Genomic DNA, 21,147 nt, shown 5'->3' on the forward strand with positions numbered 1-21,147 from the left:
CAGGCCTGTTAGAATAGCATTTACTATCTGTTTCAATGGTTATCTAAGTTAGGACCAGGGTTTTGGTCCTAACTTGTCCAAAGGTCCTAAGTAGAAAGGTGCTTTTACTGCTCGAGGTCCTCGGAAGGGTTGTAATGCAAGAACACACACACACACACACACACACACACACACACACTCCACAAACTACACTCAAACTCAAGTGAAAGTAACGGATTACAAGTAAACATGTCACTGTAATTAAGTGACTTTTATGACTACTTGTATTTTTCCAGTATATTTCTAAATCCAGGGTCCCCACGGTCATGAAATTCTTGGAAAAGTTATGGAATTTGGGCAAAAAAACCCCGATTTTCTAGTCTTAAAAGTCATTAAATAATTTAAGGCGGTGGTTATTGATACGGAAACGTATGAATAGACTTAAGTTCTATTCATACGGAGAGCCCCTCATTGGCCAGTGTAGATGCACCACTTGACTTGCAGTACCGACAGTTGTATTTTAGCTCATATTTATTTTTAGCTGCCCGCTAACCCTTTTATTTTAGTTCTAACCCTTAACCCTAAACCAGGAAATATTCAATGATTTTTTTATTATTATTATTATTATTATTATTATTATTATTAGGACTGGCGCCCTGTCCAGGGTGTACCCCCGCCAAGCGCCCTATGAGAGCCGGAGATTGGCACCGGCAGACCCCCGCGACCCTGTTAAAACGGGAATAAGCGGGTAAGAAAATGGATGGATGGATGGATTATTATTATTATTATTATTATTATTATCATTATTATTTGTATATGTATTTTTAAAGGTGTAATTTGCCGTGTTAAATATGTTAAAATGAAAAAAAAAAAAATATATATATATATATATATATGACAAAAGTGGGATTCGAACCCACGGCAGCGGAAGTAAAATTCTCAGACACTCAGGCACATTTCACTTATGTAGAAAAGATCTGGAAAACGTAGGTTCCCGGGGTCTATTGATATGTTTCCATATCAATAGACATTTCACTGCTTTGGAAAAGTTTTGGAATTATAGCCTATTTTATTTTAATGTTTAAAATCCAACCTTCACTATTACTATGGGACGTTAAGCACGTCTCTTAACCCTAACACATTGTGTTGTACATTGCTTTTAATAAATGTGTCTGCAAATTTAAATAGTAATCTTATAATCTTATAATTACTCTACACGAACTTTTCCAGTGGTAGCACTGGTGCGACCAGTACAGAATTTGGTCACACCCTTTTTTTGAACGGGGGTAGTGTACAGCATACCCATGCATGTTGATGAATAGTTGACTTAACTGGTGTACCGTAGTTTTGTATGAAGTAAAGATTGACAATGACTTGAGATATTTGCTAAATGTTTTCAAATTTTAATGTCAATATTACGTTTTTCTGCAACAAGCAGTGGCTGAAATAACAGGTCATTTATTTTATATAATTTTAAAAGAAGACGTAGCAAATTATTTTTAAATATCAGCAAAGCATAACAACAGGTTACATGTATTCTGTTTTTTTATTTTGCAGAAATGCTGCACTTGAATTAACTAAACAGTAACATAACCAACTTAGCATCTGCATTGTTTCACCCCATGAATTAAATTCAGAGGGTCCAGCTCTGATAGTGGGGTCTCCTAACCCTGTTCCCCTGGATCAGGGGTCTGCAACCTTTACTCTACAAGGAACCATTTAACCTCATCTCACCTGAATTAAAGTCCTCCTGGAGCCAAAAAATATCTTCTCAATGAAGACAATAGTGTATTAAAATCTATACAGTTAAAATTATATAGAATAATATTTGATTTGATTTTTATTGATCATGTAAATGGAAACTGAAAAACAGTTTAAAATAAAATAAAATAAATTGACATCAAGAAATAAAACCGCACGTACAGGTCTGACCGGACACTGGACTGTCTGTGAGTTTCCTTTTTGTTTTCTTTATTCAATATATTATTATTTACCTCTGCTGTTATGACATAACATTGATGGAAGTATGTTAAAATAATATTAAGTATGTTTATTTTAGATCTCTCTGTGCAGTAAAAACGGCACTTCCGCATTCCGTCTGTGTGACGTCATTGACTTTTTTGCAGTAGGTAAAAACTTTATGTTTAATGTTCTTACCAACCACAGTTCTGTTTATTTAGATACGCTGTGGAGCAAGGAAATTGGGGGGGGAGTGAGATCTTCTGACTCCTGGATATTTTTGAGTTGGAGCTTTATTGTGTGTATTGGAGGGCAAAGGACTCACTCACACGTCAGTGTATATATTTTTTGTGTTTAATTTTTCAATATACTTGCAAAGAATTACATTTGGCGTTTAGGCTTTTTTCAGTCTATGTGTCATCTGTAAACAGGGTGTATGTCTAGAAGCATATGTCCTGGTGAGGTTTGACATTTTAAAGGAAACTCACCGACGATACAGACAAAATAAAATATATATTATATACTTATACAATTATCCTATATGTCAGGAGGGAAACCTGACTGGCACCCATAAAAAAGAACCTAACAATCATAGCAACAATAACAATTAACCAACTGCCAAACCGTCACATAAAAGTGGCACCCAGTGTGGGACTTGAAGAAAACTGGATGACATAACTGAACAAAATGACACCAAACACTAAATAAATAAATGACCACAGAAAGAGCTACAACAATGAAACCCCCTTTTCCACCCGTGGAGGAAGATGTTTCATCCCCCCACAAGGCAATACCATGTACTCGCTCCACAGCGTACCCCCTTCTTGATATGTCACTAACTGGCCTGGAAGACTTTCTGGTTCCTCTTGTGATGCCTCCTCCTGGTCGCCTAGCAGAAGACATGGCTTTTCCTGGGACTCCAATAATGGACATGAAGCCTGCAATGGAAGAGGTCAAATCAATCATTAAGGGAGAGATGTACAACATGAGAGCCACGACCACGGAACGAGTGGAGGAGGTAATCAAGGAACATGTTAAAGAGCAGTATCAACACATGGATGCACAATTTGAATACTTATACAGAGCTGCTTAAAGAATTCTACTCACTGCTCGCACCAGTTACTGCCAATATTTCCAACTTGCAAGGAGATGTTTTCCACCTGCAGCAGAAGCTCTCTGAGTATCAAACCACCACGAAGGTTATGACAGAGAAAATGACCACCAAGATCCAGTCAGTCCAGATTATTCAGCAACCCACTATAATGGATCAAACTGTGCATACTCTTTTCCATGACCTACCAGGAACAGGAACCCTCTCCAGCAGACCCAGGTTGGAGTCAACATCTCAGCCTGGGAGGGCAGGGGTCCAAATAGCATCAGGGTTTTCAACCTTGCCACTCAACAGAAGTTGGGACATGGGGAAAAGTCCAGTGAAACTACTATTCCCCACCTATGGACAGAGAGAGGACCCTACTGACCCGTTGCAGTATTTGGAACGCTGTGAAGACTATTTAGCCCTGAATTCATTATCGAATGAGGAGCTTATGGCTACATTAAGGAACGTGTTGCTTGGCACCGCCAGAGATTTGTGGGATGTAGCCAGACACAATATCCAAACTTGGGTTCAATTTAAAATACAATTTCAAGCTGCTTTTCTCTCCGAGAATTATGAGGATGAGCTGGCGGAACGAGTGCGAACCCGAGTCCAAGGAGAAAATGAAGGCGTTAGGGATTTGAGGGGGAAATTGTGAAGCTGATTCTTAAAAACATAAATCCTGCCTTGGCCAGCCAGTTAAGGAGTTGTTGTGTACCCACTGTGGATCAGCTCGTTCGATTGGGACAACAGCTGGAACGAGATTGGGACAATCAGCAACAATACGAGCACAGGAAACGAGTGGGTGCATCATCAAAGCCAGCTGAGCCTCGGCTTCCAAGCGACTCCAACAACAACACAGTGCGACAAATTTTAATCAAAGTAATAATTGTCCACCTCAACCTTTCTTCTGGCACTGTAAAGGCAATCACTCTCGAGAGCTTGTCCACATGGGGCCACGAACCATACATCTGGGCCTCCAGCCCCTTCTCAGCAGCCTAGGGGTCAATCTCACATCCAACTTCTGGACCTCCAGGAAAAATCTGTCCCACTGTTTCCTCTCTTGCCAACCCACTGCTGTGTCAGTTGATGATTCCAATCAGTATCAGTTCCTGGAAGGGAGCCGCCATCTTAGACACTGGTTCCTCCTATACTTTGGTAAATGAGAGAGTGTGGAATGAGATGAACAGGGAAGTCAAACCTTGGACAAGAGGACCATTATATCTGACAGATGGAGAAGGACGACAACCACTGGGATGGAGTGCCTTAACAATCACACTGCAAACTCAGACAACCACATTACCTTGTGTTATTTTGCCAGCTCAAAGTCTTGCATTCCCTGCATTGGGGCTTGATTTGATCTCCCTCTCTGGTCTGCTGTTCGACGTTTCTGAAAAACGTTACTGGTTCAAGTTCAACAGGAAACAATGGTACAATTTTTTTCTAGAATCTGCATCTTGGTCAAATGATCTGCCTTTTTCTCTGCCATTCCACCTGCCAATTTATTTGTCTTTTCCTTGAGTGATGATCTTCTGCAGAAAGCAGTCACCAGTGCACACCTGGATGATTTCGGTAAACAGTCATTATTATCCCAACTCCAGAATAATTTTGATGTGTGTACCACCAACCTGGGATGTACAAAAGTACTCAATCACAAAATATATATGTCTCGTAAAGTGCCCATCAAACTAAAGCCATATCAGGTTTCACCGGCCAAACTCCAAATAATTAAGGAGCACGTGGAGGAAATGCTCGAAAAAAATATTATTGAGCCATTCACGTCACCATATGCTGCTCCAGTAGTTTTGGTGCCTAAAAAAATGACCCCAAACCCTGTTTCTGTGTGGATTTCAGGAAGATGAATGCTGCTACACACACAGATGCCTATCCTTTGCCCAATATTCAAGAAATCCTAGAGTCTCTTGCTGGAGCAGTCATCTTTACCACCTTGGACTTAAACAGTGGTTACTGGCAAATTTGTATGGACCCAGGAAGTCGGGAGCAGAACGCCTTTGTTTGGCCTGTACCAGTTTAAGGTGATACCATTTGGGCTGAAGAATACCCCAGCCACCCTCCAACGACTGATGGAGGTAGTCTTGGGAGGACTACGTGGGCGGATTTGCTTCGTATATCTGGACGATATCATCATCTACACTTCAACCTATGAACAACACAGTTATGACATACAAGCAGTCCTTGACAAGTTACGAGAAGCAAACTTTACAGTCAACATGAAGAAGAGTCAGTTCCTCCGCTCTTCCTTGAAGTTTCTGGGGCATGTAGTATCTTCCACTGGGGTTGCTGTGGACCATGAAAAAATCAAAGCAATGCAAGACTTCTCTGTTCCCCAAAACATCAAGCAGCTTCAGAGGTTCTTGGGGATGGCTGGATTGTACCACCGTTTTGTGCCTGGATTCTCTGAGCTGACCGAACCCCTCAACACGCTGAAACGAAAAGGAGCCAAATTTATTTGGATGCCCTCTTGCCAAACATCGTTTGAGGCCTTAAAGAATCACCTGGTTTCTCCGCCTATTCTGGGTCATCCTGACTTCACGCTGCCATTCATCGTGTATGCGGATGCCAGTGATGTGGGTTTAGGGGCTGTTCTGGCTCAACAATCAGGGTTAGTCACTGAACAAGTTCTCGCCTTTGCCAGCCGAAGCTTAAATAAAGCACAGCGGAATTACTCAACAACGAAACAGGAATGTCTGGCTGTTGTATGGGCCATTGAAAAATGGAGATATTACCTGGAAGGAAGGTACTCCACTGTGGTGACTGACCATTTGTCGCTGGTCTTGGTGTTCAAAACTTGAGCATATAATTAAGTTCAGTCTTTCCAATTTCAAACATATTAGACCTTTTCTCACCACAGAATCGGCAAAGGTCTATATGCATGCCATGATATTCAGCCACATAAACTACTGTTATACTACTTGGTCTCATACCTCAGAGACTATCCTGAAGCCATTAAAGTCTCTCTTCAAGAGGACACTAAAAGTTCTTAACAAAAAGCCTTTACAGTGTCATTATTGTAACATCATAAGAAAGTATAACATTCTGGATTTTGACAGTTATCAGGTATTTGTGGATGCTTGCCTCATCTTTAAAGTTTTAAATAAATTTTCTCCCCCTCCCTTGATGGATTTTATAAGTAAAAAAAATAGCAGTCGAGTAAACACCAGAGCATTGACCAGAGGGGACAGCAACGTACAAAGGCGCAGGACTAAATTTGGCGAAATGGTGGGGTCTATCAGAGGCACGCAGTCATGGAACAGGCTTCCAACCAGTGTCAGAACCTGTGATACCTATTCAGCATTTAAAACTACGCTGAAACAATGGTTGAAAACTAACCAGACATGCACTCACAGTTAGATTATTCACTTTTTACCTTGGGCCTCAAAGTCTTAATTTTATTTTACCCTATATGTAACTTGTTTATGGTCTACTTGTAATGAGTAATGTCCTGTGATTTATGTATTCTTTGTATCGTGTCTTGTTGAATGTATACCATACTAACCTGCCTTAGGACATTGGATGAAAATTAGCCATTGTGCTAACTCTGGCATATTTACGTTGTTGCTTTATGCAGACATGTTGACGAATAAGCATTGTCCTCATTCAAATAAATAAATAAAATAAAGAATAAATAACTCATAAACCTAGCACTCGGCTGATCCAATCGGCTCTTCGGCTGCAAGAATTCTCATTTACAGCGGAGTATCGCAAAGGAAAGTACAACACCATTCCTGACGCATTGTCGCGAGCCCCTGTGGAGGAATATATATATATACCCAAAAAAATCGCGATATATGGTAAAATGGATTTTTTTTCTTCACACCCCTACTATTTATCCTCTCTGACTTGGGGCGGACTGCACACTGACGACAGAAAGCGGTGAGCAGCTCGAGCAGCCAATAGTAATGCCCAAAACAGCTCATGGGATTGCCCTGTTGGTAGAAAGATCAGTGATTGGCTGAAGTCCAGCGTCACACTCCTGTATTTCTAAAGCTCATTTACAGAGCCAGGAGAAGGAAAAGAGATTCACTGTCCACTCAGAACACTTTGGATTACAATATACTCAAAGTTGATTATGGATTTTTAACCAAAAACACCAACCAAAAAAATAAACGTACACACTGCAGCTTTAAGTAGGTTTTAGAAGACCTAAAATAATGTGTTGCATTTCTACACCCAACCACTCCTGAGTAAATTATTATTTTTAGTTTTAAAATGATCAACGGACTTTGTGAAACTACAAAAATTAAATGACCAGACGACAATCAAAGGCATCACATCATAGCCGATCAGTCAGATTAAACGTAATGCACGGCACAAAACAGCATTGAATGGAGGTTTTTTTCCTCAGTTTTAGAGTTCATAAATGTAACTATACTTAGAACTTTTTTTATTTTGAATTGATTTCATTGATGTTATTTTATTTATATAAAATAAACATCGAGGGTGAAAGTAACTAGTAACTTTTACTTTGAGTACTATTTAATTGAGCTACTTTATACTTGTACTTGAGTATTTTATGTATGACTTACTTGTACTTGTACTTGAGTACAATCAAATAACAGCACTTCTACTTGAGTAGGATATATCAGAACTCTTTACACCTCTGCAAACACACATCACATTAAGTGTAAGAACAGTGTGTGTGCGTAGGTGTCATTGATGGATCAGATGTTTCTACACAGAAATATGATCTTTTTGATCAGAGTCAGAAAACTTTCCCACAGCCTTCAATGAACACATTGAACACGTTTGGATTTCTGTTTTTTCTCTCTCTCACACACACACACACACACACACACACACACACACACACACACACACACACACACACACACACACACACACTGTCAGCAGCAGACAAAACACTGAAGATATAGTGATGTGTTTACGAAGGATGGAAACCTGTTGAAACATTTCACTGCCAGTTTTAGAAAAGCACACATTTACACGCACACACATTGCACACACACACACACATGCGCACGCACACACACACACACACACACACACACACACACACTCTCTCTTCATAACTGTCGTATCAAACACGTTTTTCATTAATTCACAGAAACAGCTGTGAATCAACACAGTGATTCAGACACAGAGTAGAGCCACATTTAGCCTGAGACTAATGTTGTGTATGCACAAAATAACATCAAAGAAACATGCGAACATTCCATAATAAAATACAAAAAAGTAAAATAAAAGTACATAAAATCACTCATAGCACACAGAATGACTCTCACAAAGTCACAGAGCGTTTGTTGTTTCCTGTGTTCACGCTCACATTGCTCATTATTCTAATGCTCTAGTATTGATCATGTGACCCGTTGATCAGATCAATCACAGTTGTGGTAACAGTTGCAGGTCTGTCCGCTCAGTCACATGTTCCAACATGGTGCATATGCTTTCTGGTGTTTGATTGTCATTTGTAGTGATTTGAACACAAAAACAACTCAACTAATTGCACTGACAGAGCCTCAAAATGTCTTTGTGTTTTTGTTCATTATTGTGCTTGATTTAGTATTTGTATTTGTGCTCTGAAATCAAGGCCTGACCTGTCCGAGTGTCTGTACTTGTATTTATCCGGGTATTTCTCGCATACTCAATCTTTTCATACTATCTAATGAAAATGCACTACATACTAATTTTGACATCAGACATTTACAACACGGCCTCTGTCATATTACAAGGGAAATTACTTTGTGACATGTAAATGGCAAGATTCATTATTATTAGTGTTTAAACAAAATCAAGTACAAAGTGCAAAATGACACTGAGTAGCAGTGATGTTTATAGGTTTTCAATGTAGTGAGTCCTGGGACCCACAGGTGGTGATTTGAGTGGGTCTCTGGGAAATTCAATGGGTCCCCAATAAAAAAATGTATTTCTTTCTATTTCGTATATCCTTATATTTCTTAAATTGTAGTGTCAAACTCTCTTAATGGTGGTATGATATGGCTATAATTAGCAGATATATTCATATATGTTCAAAATGTATCTGAAATGAAACAAATACAATTCTGAATCTGAAAAGTTCATTGCACAGTGGCAGGTTATATTGCACTTTTGTAGCAACATAAAAGAGCACCAAAATAAATTACTAAAATTCAAACGTAAACAAAATGGTGTCTGTTGTACAAAAATAAATTATCAATAAAAGTGCTGATTTTAACACAAACAAAACATTCTCATCACCAAGACAGAGTCAAAAAATATATTGTCACCAAAATAAGACCAAAATCTTCTTGTCTGAACATCAAATAAATCAAATGAACTGAGTCAATCACTATGAAACTTTTAGCACAAAAATGTAACTTAACTAACACAGTGCAAAGTCTGTTGAGAAAAATGAAATGATGCAGATATGTTTGTGGTGTATTATAAGCAGCTAGTTTACTGGCTGATTGTTGTTGTAGCGGCTAAACTAGCATGTACTCAAGGCGATCATGTCTGCGCTGATTTAATGCATAAAGGGGTCCGCTGACGGCTAGGTTTCTTTTGCTAGTTACTGTGATTTTAAACATAAGTTGATGCTCACAATGTATCGTACCTAGCAACATCACTGCTTACTACTAAGAAGTTTGTATCTTTAACTTAGGGCCCTATAAAATCCGTTTAATTTTTTCCAAATTTCGTTTTATTTTTTCTCAAATTCTGTGCTTTCCACTTTAATTTTTTAAATTCCGTTTTTGAAGAAATAGTTATCATTTTTTAAAGAAAAGATTTGTTTTTAAATCATGTGAGAAAACAAAATAAATACTAATGAATAAAGTAAAAAAATCATAATTAAACAAAAAATTATGTAAAAAATTAAGGGAGATACAATTAAAAGGTAGATATAAGTTGTAGTGACATGGATTATTCTGACTGCTCCTTTTTAATTATTTATATGTCATATAAAGATGTATGAGAGCAGCATTAATGTCACCCAATTTCCTCTCAGGGATCAATGGTTTACTGAAGCTGATCAGGTTTAATGATTAAGTTTTGATCAACTTAGTTTAAATGAACCTAATTTAAATGATCCTATCTTCTGTAGCTCTGATGAGATGTTGTTAGAATGTAACATTCTAATAACGTTGCTCCAACGAACTTTTATTTTGTAAACCGGAAGTTCCCACTGAAACTGTTGTACTTGAGGTAGCTTGCTGACTGTGAATGTTTACCTACAAGACACGGACAAAAGGCTGGAATACAAAGAACTAAAGGACAACACGGACTGAGTTATTCTTAGTTAACCAGACACAACAGTTCAAACACTGAGCAGGGGAAGATGATTAAAGCTGATCACGTTCTCACAGAGCACCGCGCTGCTACACGAAAAATGGACGGAGCTTTCAGGGGGAGGGCGGTTCACTTAATAAGCGGTCCCAGGAAACATTTTGAAATGAAATCCGAGTTAACTTGCGAGTTGTTGTTGTAGCGGCTAAACTAGCATGTACTCAATGGGATCATGTGTGCGCTAAGTTTGTCACGGGTAGCAGACAGGACCCAATTGCAGGACTGAGAGGCAGGGTTAATTGGCAAAGTCTTTATTCTTAACTGACTTGAGGTGCAGGACGATCCTCAACCTGGGCGCGTGGCCCACCTGGACTCCAGACCGACGATTGGGAAAGACCAGACATGAAAGACTAACAGACCAACAAGAGTAATACACAGACAGGATATATATAGGTGACACGATGACTAGCAGACTGGCTACAGGTGTGGTGCTGACAGGACTGCCCAGAACAAGTGACCCTCCCACCAGTGGAAGGTGATCCTCAGCCTAGTCCCTGACAGTACCCCCCTTCCAAGACTTGCCACAGACTGCCCAGGCATGTCTGGATGTCAGAGACCAGATAGCGAAGGGTGGACTCCAACTCTTGGTTCATCCTCTCTGTTTGGCCATCAGACTCAGGGTGGCAACCAGATGAAAGAATCACGGTTGTTCCCAACAGTCTACAAAACTCCCTGCAAAAGCGACGCACAAACTGAGGTCCCCTGTCTGATACTATGTCCCGTGGGAACCCATGGAGGCGGAACACATTAGTCAACATCACCTCTGCTAGCTCTTTGGTGGATGGGAGCTTCACTAATGGCACAAAGTGGGCCATCTTGGAGAAACGGTCCACTACAGTGAGAATAGTGGTCAATCCCTCTGCCTCAGGGAGACCAGTGACAAAGTCAATGGACAGCTCTGCCACTGGGAGTGGCTGTAAAAGACCAGAGGGACGAGAACGAGAGGTCTCATTACGTGCACAAACAGGGCAAGCACTGACATACTCATGACTTCCCTGCTCGTTCCTGGCCACCAAAAACGCTGCCTCACCATGAACAGGGTGCGCTGACTTCCTGGGTGACAAGACAACCGGTTAGTATGGGCCAATTGAATGACCCCAGATTGTTGTGGGGGACACACAAACAGGCAATTGGGAGGGCAACCTGGTGGTACCGTCGCCCCCTCCATAGCCCGCTGAACCCGCTCCTCAATCTCCTACGTTACTGCCCCCATCACACAGGTAGGGGGTAAGATAGGCGTAGGGGAACGAGGAGCCTGATTCGGTTCAAAGGCACGGGAAAGAGCATCAGGCTTCACATTTTTCGAACCAGGGCGATACGACACCACAAAATTGAACCTGGTAAAAAACAGAGCCCACCGTGCCTGACGAGAGTTTAATCTTTTAGCTGACCTGATGTACTCGAGGTTCCTATGGTCGGTCCATACCACAAAAGGGTGCTCTGCGCCCTCCAAATAATGCCTCCACTCCTCTAATGTAGACTTAATGGCCAGGAGCTCTCAGTTGCCAATGTCATAATTCTGCTCAGCAGAGGTCAGGCGCCTGGAAATACAAGCACACGGATGCAGCCTACCATCTCCAACGCTTCGCTGAGAGAGAACTGCCCCTACACCAACATCTGAAGCATCCACTTCCACAACAAACTGCCTTCCTGGATTCGCAATACACAGCAGAGGAGAAGATGTGAACCAACGTTCAGAAAACGCCTGGTCAGCTGAGGGATTCCAACAAAACGGAATCTTGGGAGAAGTTAAGGCATGCAGTGGTGTCGCAATGGAGCTAAAACCTCAAATAAACCTCCGATAAAAGTTAGCAAACCTCAAAAATTTGTTTGTGGTTAACTGGGGTCGGCCATTCCGCCACAGCCCTGCGTTTTCTTTGTCCATCTCAACTCTTTCTTCAGAGATTACTTGTCCAAGGAAAGAAGTTGAGGGAGCATGAAACACACATTTTTCAGCTTTCACAAATAAATGGTTATTCAGGAGGTGCTCCAAAACAAACCGAACATGACCGACATAACTAGCTAAGTCATCGTCCAGGTACACAAACAAAAACTTATTTAGTGCAGCTCTTAGAACATCATTGACCAGGTTTTGGGAAACTGCAGGAGCATTGCATACCCCAAAAGGCATCACCAAGTATTCACAGTGTCCTGAAAGAGTATTAAAAGCAGTCTTCCACTTGTCCCCCTGTCTAATCCGGACCAAGTGATAAGCATAAACACATTAAACCACCAAGCCTGGCACACATTGGGCTTTTAAATACAGGTACTGTCATAATGGTAAGTTGAAGTATTTTTGTTTTTCTTCATGAAGAATCTTTACTGATGTTACATCATTTTTAGCTTTGTCTTATCTCACATTGAGTTGAGAAGGTGGTGTTTCCGGTCAGATGTATTTTGGTGTGACTCAGTGTGTGCACTGTGATGTCAGAGGGCTATAGAGAAGTGTGGGTGAATGGAGAATAAAGTTTGGAGTTCCTTGCTGAACACAACGCCTCCGACTCCCGTTCATCTGCTCTACATTATCGAGAGAGTGGCTTGGCTTTATTTCCGCCTTGGCGCCGTTTCTGGATTCACCAGAGCTGCGCTCAGACGAGTCGCTTTCAGCGCTACTTCCGTCTCTCCTGTGCCCAGTTTGATGACCTGCTGACCCGCATCGGCACTTGCATTTCCTACCAGGACACCAACTACAGGCGCTCTATTCCAGCAGAAGAGCGCCTGTCTATCTGACGCTCCTGATTGGTCGACGCGCCACGATATGCCCCAAAAGTTCAACAATCCCAACTCCAGCGTCGGCTGCATTGGAGGTGTCAGACGCACGTCAAAAGCGTCTGCCGCGCGAAAAGCTTAAAAACGCTCCACACAGGAGGCGCAAGACGCACAGCGGAATCTCCGACGCTCCCTAGAAGCGTGTCCACCATATATTGTGAATGTACACCTGCCGCTTTTGACGCTTTTGACGCATTTGGTGTGAACTCGCCATTATTCTGTCGGTTCCACTACACAAACTATATGATCTCTGCAAACAGAAAAATATATTAATATCAACAAAAGTTGTTATTAAACCCCCTCCTTGAACCGCCACCTTATCATGGTGGAGGGGTTTGAGTACCCCAATAACCCCATCAGTTGTTAGTGTCTCCTATCGTAAATTGGTTCAGGAGGAAGGGTCGAACAAAGCGGTTCAGAAAACCCACTTGTGGGAAAACCACTGGATTCAGTGTACCCTGGCCAGAGGGCCAACTGTGCCCCTCCCTGGATTCAGACATGGGTATAGGACCTGGTAAGATTTTTGTCCTGGTTATGTAACTGTGAACCTTGGGAGTTTGCCCAAGCAGTCAACATGTGCTTTGTGGATTTGGAAATCCATTAAACTGTGTCCCTTGGGGAGTCTTGTGAGAGGTTCTCCTTTCCCTGTACAACAGGAGTCAGAGCTTGGTCCTCATGGGTGGAGGTAAGTTGGACTGGTTTCCAGTGAGGGTTGGACTCGTTCAGGGCTGCCCTTTGTCACTGATTCTGATTTCTTGTTTACAAATGAGGGAAGGATTGAGGTGGACAGGAGGATTGGTGCGGCGACTGCAGTGATGGAGAGTCTGCATCGATCCATTGTGGTGAAGAGGGAGCAGAGCCAAAACAGAAAGCTCTGGATTTACTGGTCAATCTTGGTTCCTACCCTCACCTATAGTCAAAAGCTTTGGGTTATGATCCAAAGAACAATATTGTGTGCCTGCGCTCTTTAAAATGCTAAACAGTAAAACACTCTAGGATTCTTTTGCTTGGATATTCCGCCTCACTTTGGCGGTTCTGAACATGCAAAAGAAATCTAGAGCTGATCAGTTTTTGCCAGTCTCAGAGCGTTTCCATTCAAAGGAGCGGCGTGAACACAACTGCTCTCGGAGCACATCAAACACAGTAAGTATCGGCAATGAATTAGAGTGCACGGCATTTTACATGGTCAGGGGAACCAGCGGCGATGCAAAACAGGGCTTTGACACCTCCAAAAGCACGGCAACTTGTTGCTGCTCCATTGATGAATGTGAAAGAACAAACAAATGGAATTAACCCCCGAAGCTGAGGATAGTTTCAACTATATGAGAGTTTGAGATGAAGCTGTGAAGGCAGACTACACTGGAACTACGTGAAGCCTCCATCAGCATTAGCATTATTGGATCAAACACAAATTTCCTGACTGTGGCATCGCAAAACCTGCAGTTGCTTATATTCCGTATTCACAGGTGCACAGAGGAGGTGGGGCACACACACACACATAGAACTGTCTGATATGAAAGTGAAAGTAAACAAAACAAGCGTGCACACAAATACAAGCACACAGGCACTAAAAGCAGACACTGCTCCCACTTTCAGAGCCAGTAGACTGGGGAAGAAGCCCGGCGCTCGGCCGCTCCGCTCGAACCGAGACATTTTGGCTGTTTGCTCATAGGTTTTTACCTTTGTGCACAAATGTGAGTGAAATAAAGCCTTGTCATGTAAAGCAAACAACTCTTTGGTGTAAATGAGATTGCAATGGGAGCATCTACAGAAAGTTTCATCACAACAATGATGTCATTGTTTGGATCGGCGAATTAAGACATTACAGCCGATCACATTAATTGCATAAAATGCAAAATATCAGCCGATCCAAAAAAGCCGATCAGTGTAAAGCCTAGTAAAGCCTCGTAAGTATTGTACTTCAAGATGAATCTGTAATCCACTACTTAGCATCGTTCCCATCCGAAAGATGAAACTGATAAGTAAATGTATGATGATATGTTATCATAGATAACTGGAGAAGTGTTTCTGGTGTACATGCAGGATATAGTTTATAGGTCAACAATGACATGAATCCAGATTGATTAAGAGTTAAATGTGCATGTTAACTTTCTTTATAGTTGGCCTGTAAAACTTCACGTTAGGAGTGTCAGTGCATTAATTTCAGTGAAATACTCGTTCATGTTGATATTCATATAAAGAAGGCTCTGACACTTTTTCACACCCATCCACCAGGAAGATCCCAGAGAAGCTCGGGCAGTTTCAGGCTGTTTAAAACCAGCAGGTTGTTGGATCTTGTCATTTGCTCTTCCTTCTACTTCTGGTCCAGGCTTCAAAGCAAAATGCCACCACCCTCGTTCTTTGTAACTACCTTTGAAGTTGAACTCATGACATTTTACTTTAATTTTAACTGATTCTTGTTTGCACAAATATCTGATGTGACGGCATAAAATACATCTGATGCCACAACTGAGTTAAATCCCTTTTGGACTTGCAAAAATGCTAAGGTTGTTAAAATTTTTAGAATTTGTGTGTGCGTGCATCTGTGTGTGTTTTTAATCCAAGCTTTGCAAACCGTGTCTTACTCAGTGTGTGTCCTCATGCAACATGGATTATTACTGGGCATGATGTGAAACAGGTGTGTGGACGTAGAGCGTGTGTATGTGTGTGTAAGGGGGGGGGTCATATGTGAATGGAAATCAATCAGTGAGGTGTGCACATGTTTGTGTGGAGAAGAGGGAGAGGGAAGCCAACACACAGATTAGAAAACTATTCGTGCGTGTGTGTGTGTGTGTGTTCATATCCCAGATTACCCTCAATTTATCTTCCAGCTGCAGTCTGACATGACATCACTGATACTCACAGTGACATCATGAGTGATGACACAGGATGTCCTTTTGCTTTTGCTTTTTTTTTAATCTTTCAGCAGCTAAAGTGAAAGGATTTCACTCTAAATGATTAAATGATTAGGTTAAAACAGCTCATGCTTTAATCTGCTTCTCTGACTATACGATCAGTAATTAAATGAGCTTAGAGGTTACAAACATCACTATTTGGACAGATACAGTGAAGATAATGATCTACCCTGCATTGATTACAATAGGGTGGAATATTAAATTTCTAATGCCTCTGATTTGAATTGATCATAGAAAAGAACTCGCTTTCTAAAACAGTAAAAGTAATCTGAACTGTTTTTTTTTTTTTTAAACATGACAGAAAAGTCTCACATGCATGTTTTGGGACAATCTTACTCATTTAAACATTATTTCCCCCCAGAAATCAGATGACTGAATGTGTAACAAGTGTAGCACATGAACAAATATGTCACATTTTGCTCATTATCTTGTTTAAATTCTAATCACATGGCTGAGCTGGATTTTGGGCAAAACTTGAGGGTGATTCTCTGATTGGAAGTTTTTCCCTGAAAATCAGATGGAAATATCTGCTTGATGCGGACTAAACCCTCACTTCCATGTTCTGGGACCATGTCACACATTTCCTGGTATCTTTCCTGTCAAACGAGTGGTTGAGTGCAGCAAACGGACATGTCACATTTCTCATGATGTCATCTGCTGTGATTTCAACGTAACCCTCCCAGCTTCTGTAAATCATCTGAAGCTCATAAATATAAAATAACTAACAGTAGTTGACTCCATCAATCCTATTGATTATGTTTGGTAGGATTTGAGGAAGTTTAATAGCAGTAAAGTTTCTAAGCAGGGAAAGACTACGAAACCAAACAAAATGGGTAAACTAAACTGATAAACTCTATGACAGAATTGGGGAAAATGTGTCCCTACGTTCACAACATCCATGTGAATGAACAAATGACATAATTAAGAGTGAAGGCAGGTTGATATTACAGTTAAGATAGCAGTTAATATATTTACGTGCAACATATAGATAATCCAGTATATAGATAAACCGAAGATCGCTCAGAATCAGTTCCACTTTTAGTAGCCGTTATATCACCTTGTATTGCCTTTATGGGATGATCTGACATGTTTGTGACCCAATGCGACACAGCGGTCAGACAAAACAATGGATTGTTGTCTTAAATGGACTATTTCTGTGGTCAGTAGAGGTGTGGATGACAAGAAAGCGATGTAGCAGCTCATGTCAGTGTTTGAACTAACTGACTCAGCTGATAGTTGAGAGTTTACTTTACTGCGTCGCAGCGCGAGCGGTATTAGTTCCATTTTTGGTAGCCATTATTCCACATTGTATCACCTTTATGGGTTGATCTGGCGTGTTTGTGACCCAATGCAATGCAGCGGTCAGACAAAACAATGGAATATCATCTTAAATTGATTATTTCTGTGAGGTGAGGAGGAGAAGGAAGACTTAATGATTTACTGCTGCTGCTGCTGTGATAAACACACACTGAAGCAGCACTGATACAGCATGTGTTTACACCCACTCATGCATATGCACGAAGGCCCTAAAAACAGCCTGTTTTTAAAAGCGCTCTGAAAGTGAGTTGTCGGAGGGCTAAAACTCCAGAAAACTGGAGAGTTTGGGAAAATAAACCTCAAATACTATGTAGTTGGGGTTCTTAGAACAAATGGAGATGAAAAATAGCATAATACCTTTAATGTACAGGAGGCACCGTACTGACAAACAGCTCACAGACTGACCTAGACTAAAGCTGTCAGTAGTTACGAGCACTCACAGGCATTATGTAGTTATTGCACAGACCTGCGTGAATCCATTACAGTTTGGACCTCCAATGCAATGTGAAAAGTGATGATACATAAGATGGGATATAACTTACCGCACTGAGCATATTTACACTTGTCACATGGTGTGAAGAAGTTGAAGAAACAGTCTGCTATTGGAGTTGGCCTGATTTAGGCCTGGGCGATATATCGAGTTTTCTATTTTAAGTGATAGAGAAAATGACACTATCACCTAAAACAATATGATTTTAATTTTATTTTAAAAATATTTTTGTATTTTGCTTCATTCGTGGCAAGTGTCTGACTTGCTGCTCCCTGGTTCCGCCCTCACTTGTCACTCCCTGGGATACGTTGATCCATATGGCCCAGCTCTAGCCTGATTCCTTTCTCTATCTACGGTTCCAGGTGATCCTGACTGTTTACCTCAATGACACCCAGCAAATGTTAACTGAAGTCCCAGTCACTCCAGCAACCAGAGTGGTGGATGTGGTGGAATACTGCAAAGAAGCTGGTGAAGGGGAGTGTCACCTCGCTGAAGTATGGAGCGGCCATGGTGAGTGCAGTAATTACGTTGGGAATGGGATTAGTGTGTGTAAGCTCTGAAGTGATGTGTCAGTGTGCGGTGTGATACCAGTCTGCTACTGAATGACATACAGCAGATATGGGCCACATGTGGTGGACCCCAAAATAAACCTAACATGACTTCAAGAACACACAAAATGACAGAAAAATACACAAAACATGTACCAAAATATATAGGTCAACAACAAAAATACACAATGACTCCAAAAACACACAAAGCAAGAAAAAAATACAAAAAACCCAACAGAAACACACAAATTATTTATTGTTTCCTGATTAGTCTTTATTCTAATTCTGACACTAATGTTGGTCATGTGACCCTCAGATCAGATACAATCACATGTTTGTGGCCCTGCCCCCTGTGATAACAGAAGCCCATCCCTGGCATACAGGATGTTTATGGTGTGTGTCTAGCTAAATTAAAGGCAGACCTAACTCTGCAGCATAGCTAATGAAATCAATAGTGCCTCCTACGTACTGTAGACCATGTAAGCATGAGTAGACAAACTCATTGCACTCACACAGCTAATGGCTACTGTGTCTATTAGCACTTGACCCACATTTATTCAGTCAAAGCAGCACATGAAGAGGTATTCACTGTAGTGTGTTAACTATTCTACTAACCAGTTTCCTTCATATTAGTCTGACCGTCCCAGAATAAAGCGTCACGTTTGGCCAGGGTTGGGGTCATTTATTACAATTATGGCGTAAGTGTCATTTTTTTAATTAGTTGCTGTCGTAATTGTAAATAATTTGTAATTGAGTTTAAATAATTGACTTTGTAATTGTAATTGCCATGAAAATTTGATACAAATTGTCAAAACTGGGGAACCATGTTACAGTTCAACATATATGTAGTTAACAATGATTAAAATATGTTCCATATCAAGCTTTCCTACATTTTACCATTGAAAAAAAATTGAATGAGGGGTACACTGACAGAAAAAAGGCTCAGACGCCCACACCAAAAATATTAAAACCTATTTTTTCATTGATTAGAAATCCCAACAAGGAAACCAATACATAGGAAAGAAATTAGATGATAGATAATTGTTTTTAATGTATTTTACAGCTGATTTAGGACCCGTTATCATAAGAGATGCTAACAGAAAGCTAACTAACTAACTAACTTTTATTAGGTTATTTAATTCAGGCTCAGTAATTGTGATTAATTGTAATTTAACTTTAGTAACTGAGAACATAATTGTAGTTGACTTTCTAAGGATAAAAGAAAATATTGTATATGAATATGTAACTGAAAAATCCTGCTGGTCACTGTAATTGAAAACTTGAATTGACCTCAACCCTGCGTATGACCCAGTGCTGCACTAATGTGTTATCAAGTCCAACTACAAGCTTGAGTCAATAACACTTCCTGTTGATTTATACGCGTATCAGCAGTGAATCTATTTAACCTTTCCTTTCAGCAACTAGGAGTGTGACAATATCTCGATACGGCAATATATTACGATATTTTTCCACACGATTGATTATCGATATGCTCCCGCTAAGTATCGATTTATTTTTTATTTATTTATTTATTTAATTTTTGTCCATTTTTTTTATTATTATTTGTTCGTTTGAAATAAAATAAATAAATAAGTGGTGGCCAGAGGGTGGGAAAGGCTTTATCAGGGGGTCCATATAAATAAATAAAGGAAAATATGATGTTGTTCTAACCTGGTGCCTGAGGAGCATACACTCATAACCTAAATCTACACATCTTTCTTTGTGGGTATGTATTTCACTCACTCACTCTATTGTGATCATTGTATGACATGGTTCCTCCTCTTTTCTTTAACAATATGGGTCACTATGTGGAACATTTTCAGCAAGTAAAACACGAGCCTTAAGGAGATCAATGAATGAAATACACTGGAGACTGTATTTCATAATATAATAGTAATATATAATATAGAACATATAGTCATGTTTTAATCATTCTTACTTGTTAATATCAGTAGAATACACATGCACAGAAGAAAATTACATGAAGAGTAAAATCACATGGAGGAGGAGCAATAAGCAACTAAACAAATCAGACAGAATGCAGTGATATTCTTACAAATATTGTGTAATTATTAACACAAATACGTAAAAAATACTTTGATTGGTCTTGAGAAATGATGAATTTGAAAGACTGCATGTAACACCTTTTAGAGGGGCATTATTATTAAAAAAAACCCCTCTTTGTCATTGTTTTGCTCCAGAGATGTACATCCTTTTAGCATCATTCAGAGGACCAAAGTTGAAAAAGTTCTGTTTCCTCCCTCCATTGCTATTCCACATTTTGTAAAAGGTCAGTTCCAAACAAGCAAGTTGGATTTTTGTCCTCCTGACAATCCTGGCTCCTCCTACCCTATGTAAGAATGTGAGTAAAACGAACATAGCAAAGGCAGGGCATCGTCACAAAAGTTGCGCTGTTTTGGGCTGCTACATCTTTACTACCATCATCAGAGCCTCTCAGGACCTAGTGGCTGGATTTCATCTCTGCTGGTCATGTGCCAAGCGAAATGGAAATAGTGTCTGAAATGTCAGCGGAAAGGTCTGGTCCCCAGGCGCCGCAAAAATGGCTGCCCACTGCTCCTCAGGGATGGGTTAAATGCAGAGGACAAATTCCATGTATGTAATAACATTACATGGCCAATTAAAGGCGAAAGCCTTGATTTTAATCTTTAATATGTGCATCGCTCCCGGGTTAAGTCCCAATCAAGCCCAATAGAGCTGAAACACAATTTTTGGGCCAAAAGAAAGTGCTTATTTTGGTCAAAAAGTGGTATCAGC

At 40.5% G+C, this 21,147-nt stretch overlaps 1 protein-coding gene across 5 annotated transcripts in view; it reads left to right on the top strand.

The window, feature by feature from the left end:
- Positions 1-21,147, top strand: part of LOC114455968 (apoptosis-stimulating of p53 protein 1-like) — an 84,179-nt gene that overhangs the window by 7,563 nt on the left and 55,469 nt on the right. For all 5 annotated transcript variants that reach the window (XM_028437343.1, XM_028437341.1, XM_028437342.1 and 2 more), the window contains exon 2: positions 18,187-18,334. In XM_028437343.1, coding sequence (XP_028293144.1) covers positions 18,187-18,334 — 148 coding nt within the window. The remainder of the gene's footprint in view (positions 1-18,186; positions 18,335-21,147) is intronic.

Source organism: Gouania willdenowi, chromosome 22 (assembly GCF_900634775.1).
Source record: "Gouania willdenowi chromosome 22, fGouWil2.1, whole genome shotgun sequence".
In the NCBI taxonomy this organism is placed as follows: Eukaryota; Metazoa; Chordata; class Actinopteri; order Blenniiformes; family Gobiesocidae; genus Gouania; species Gouania willdenowi.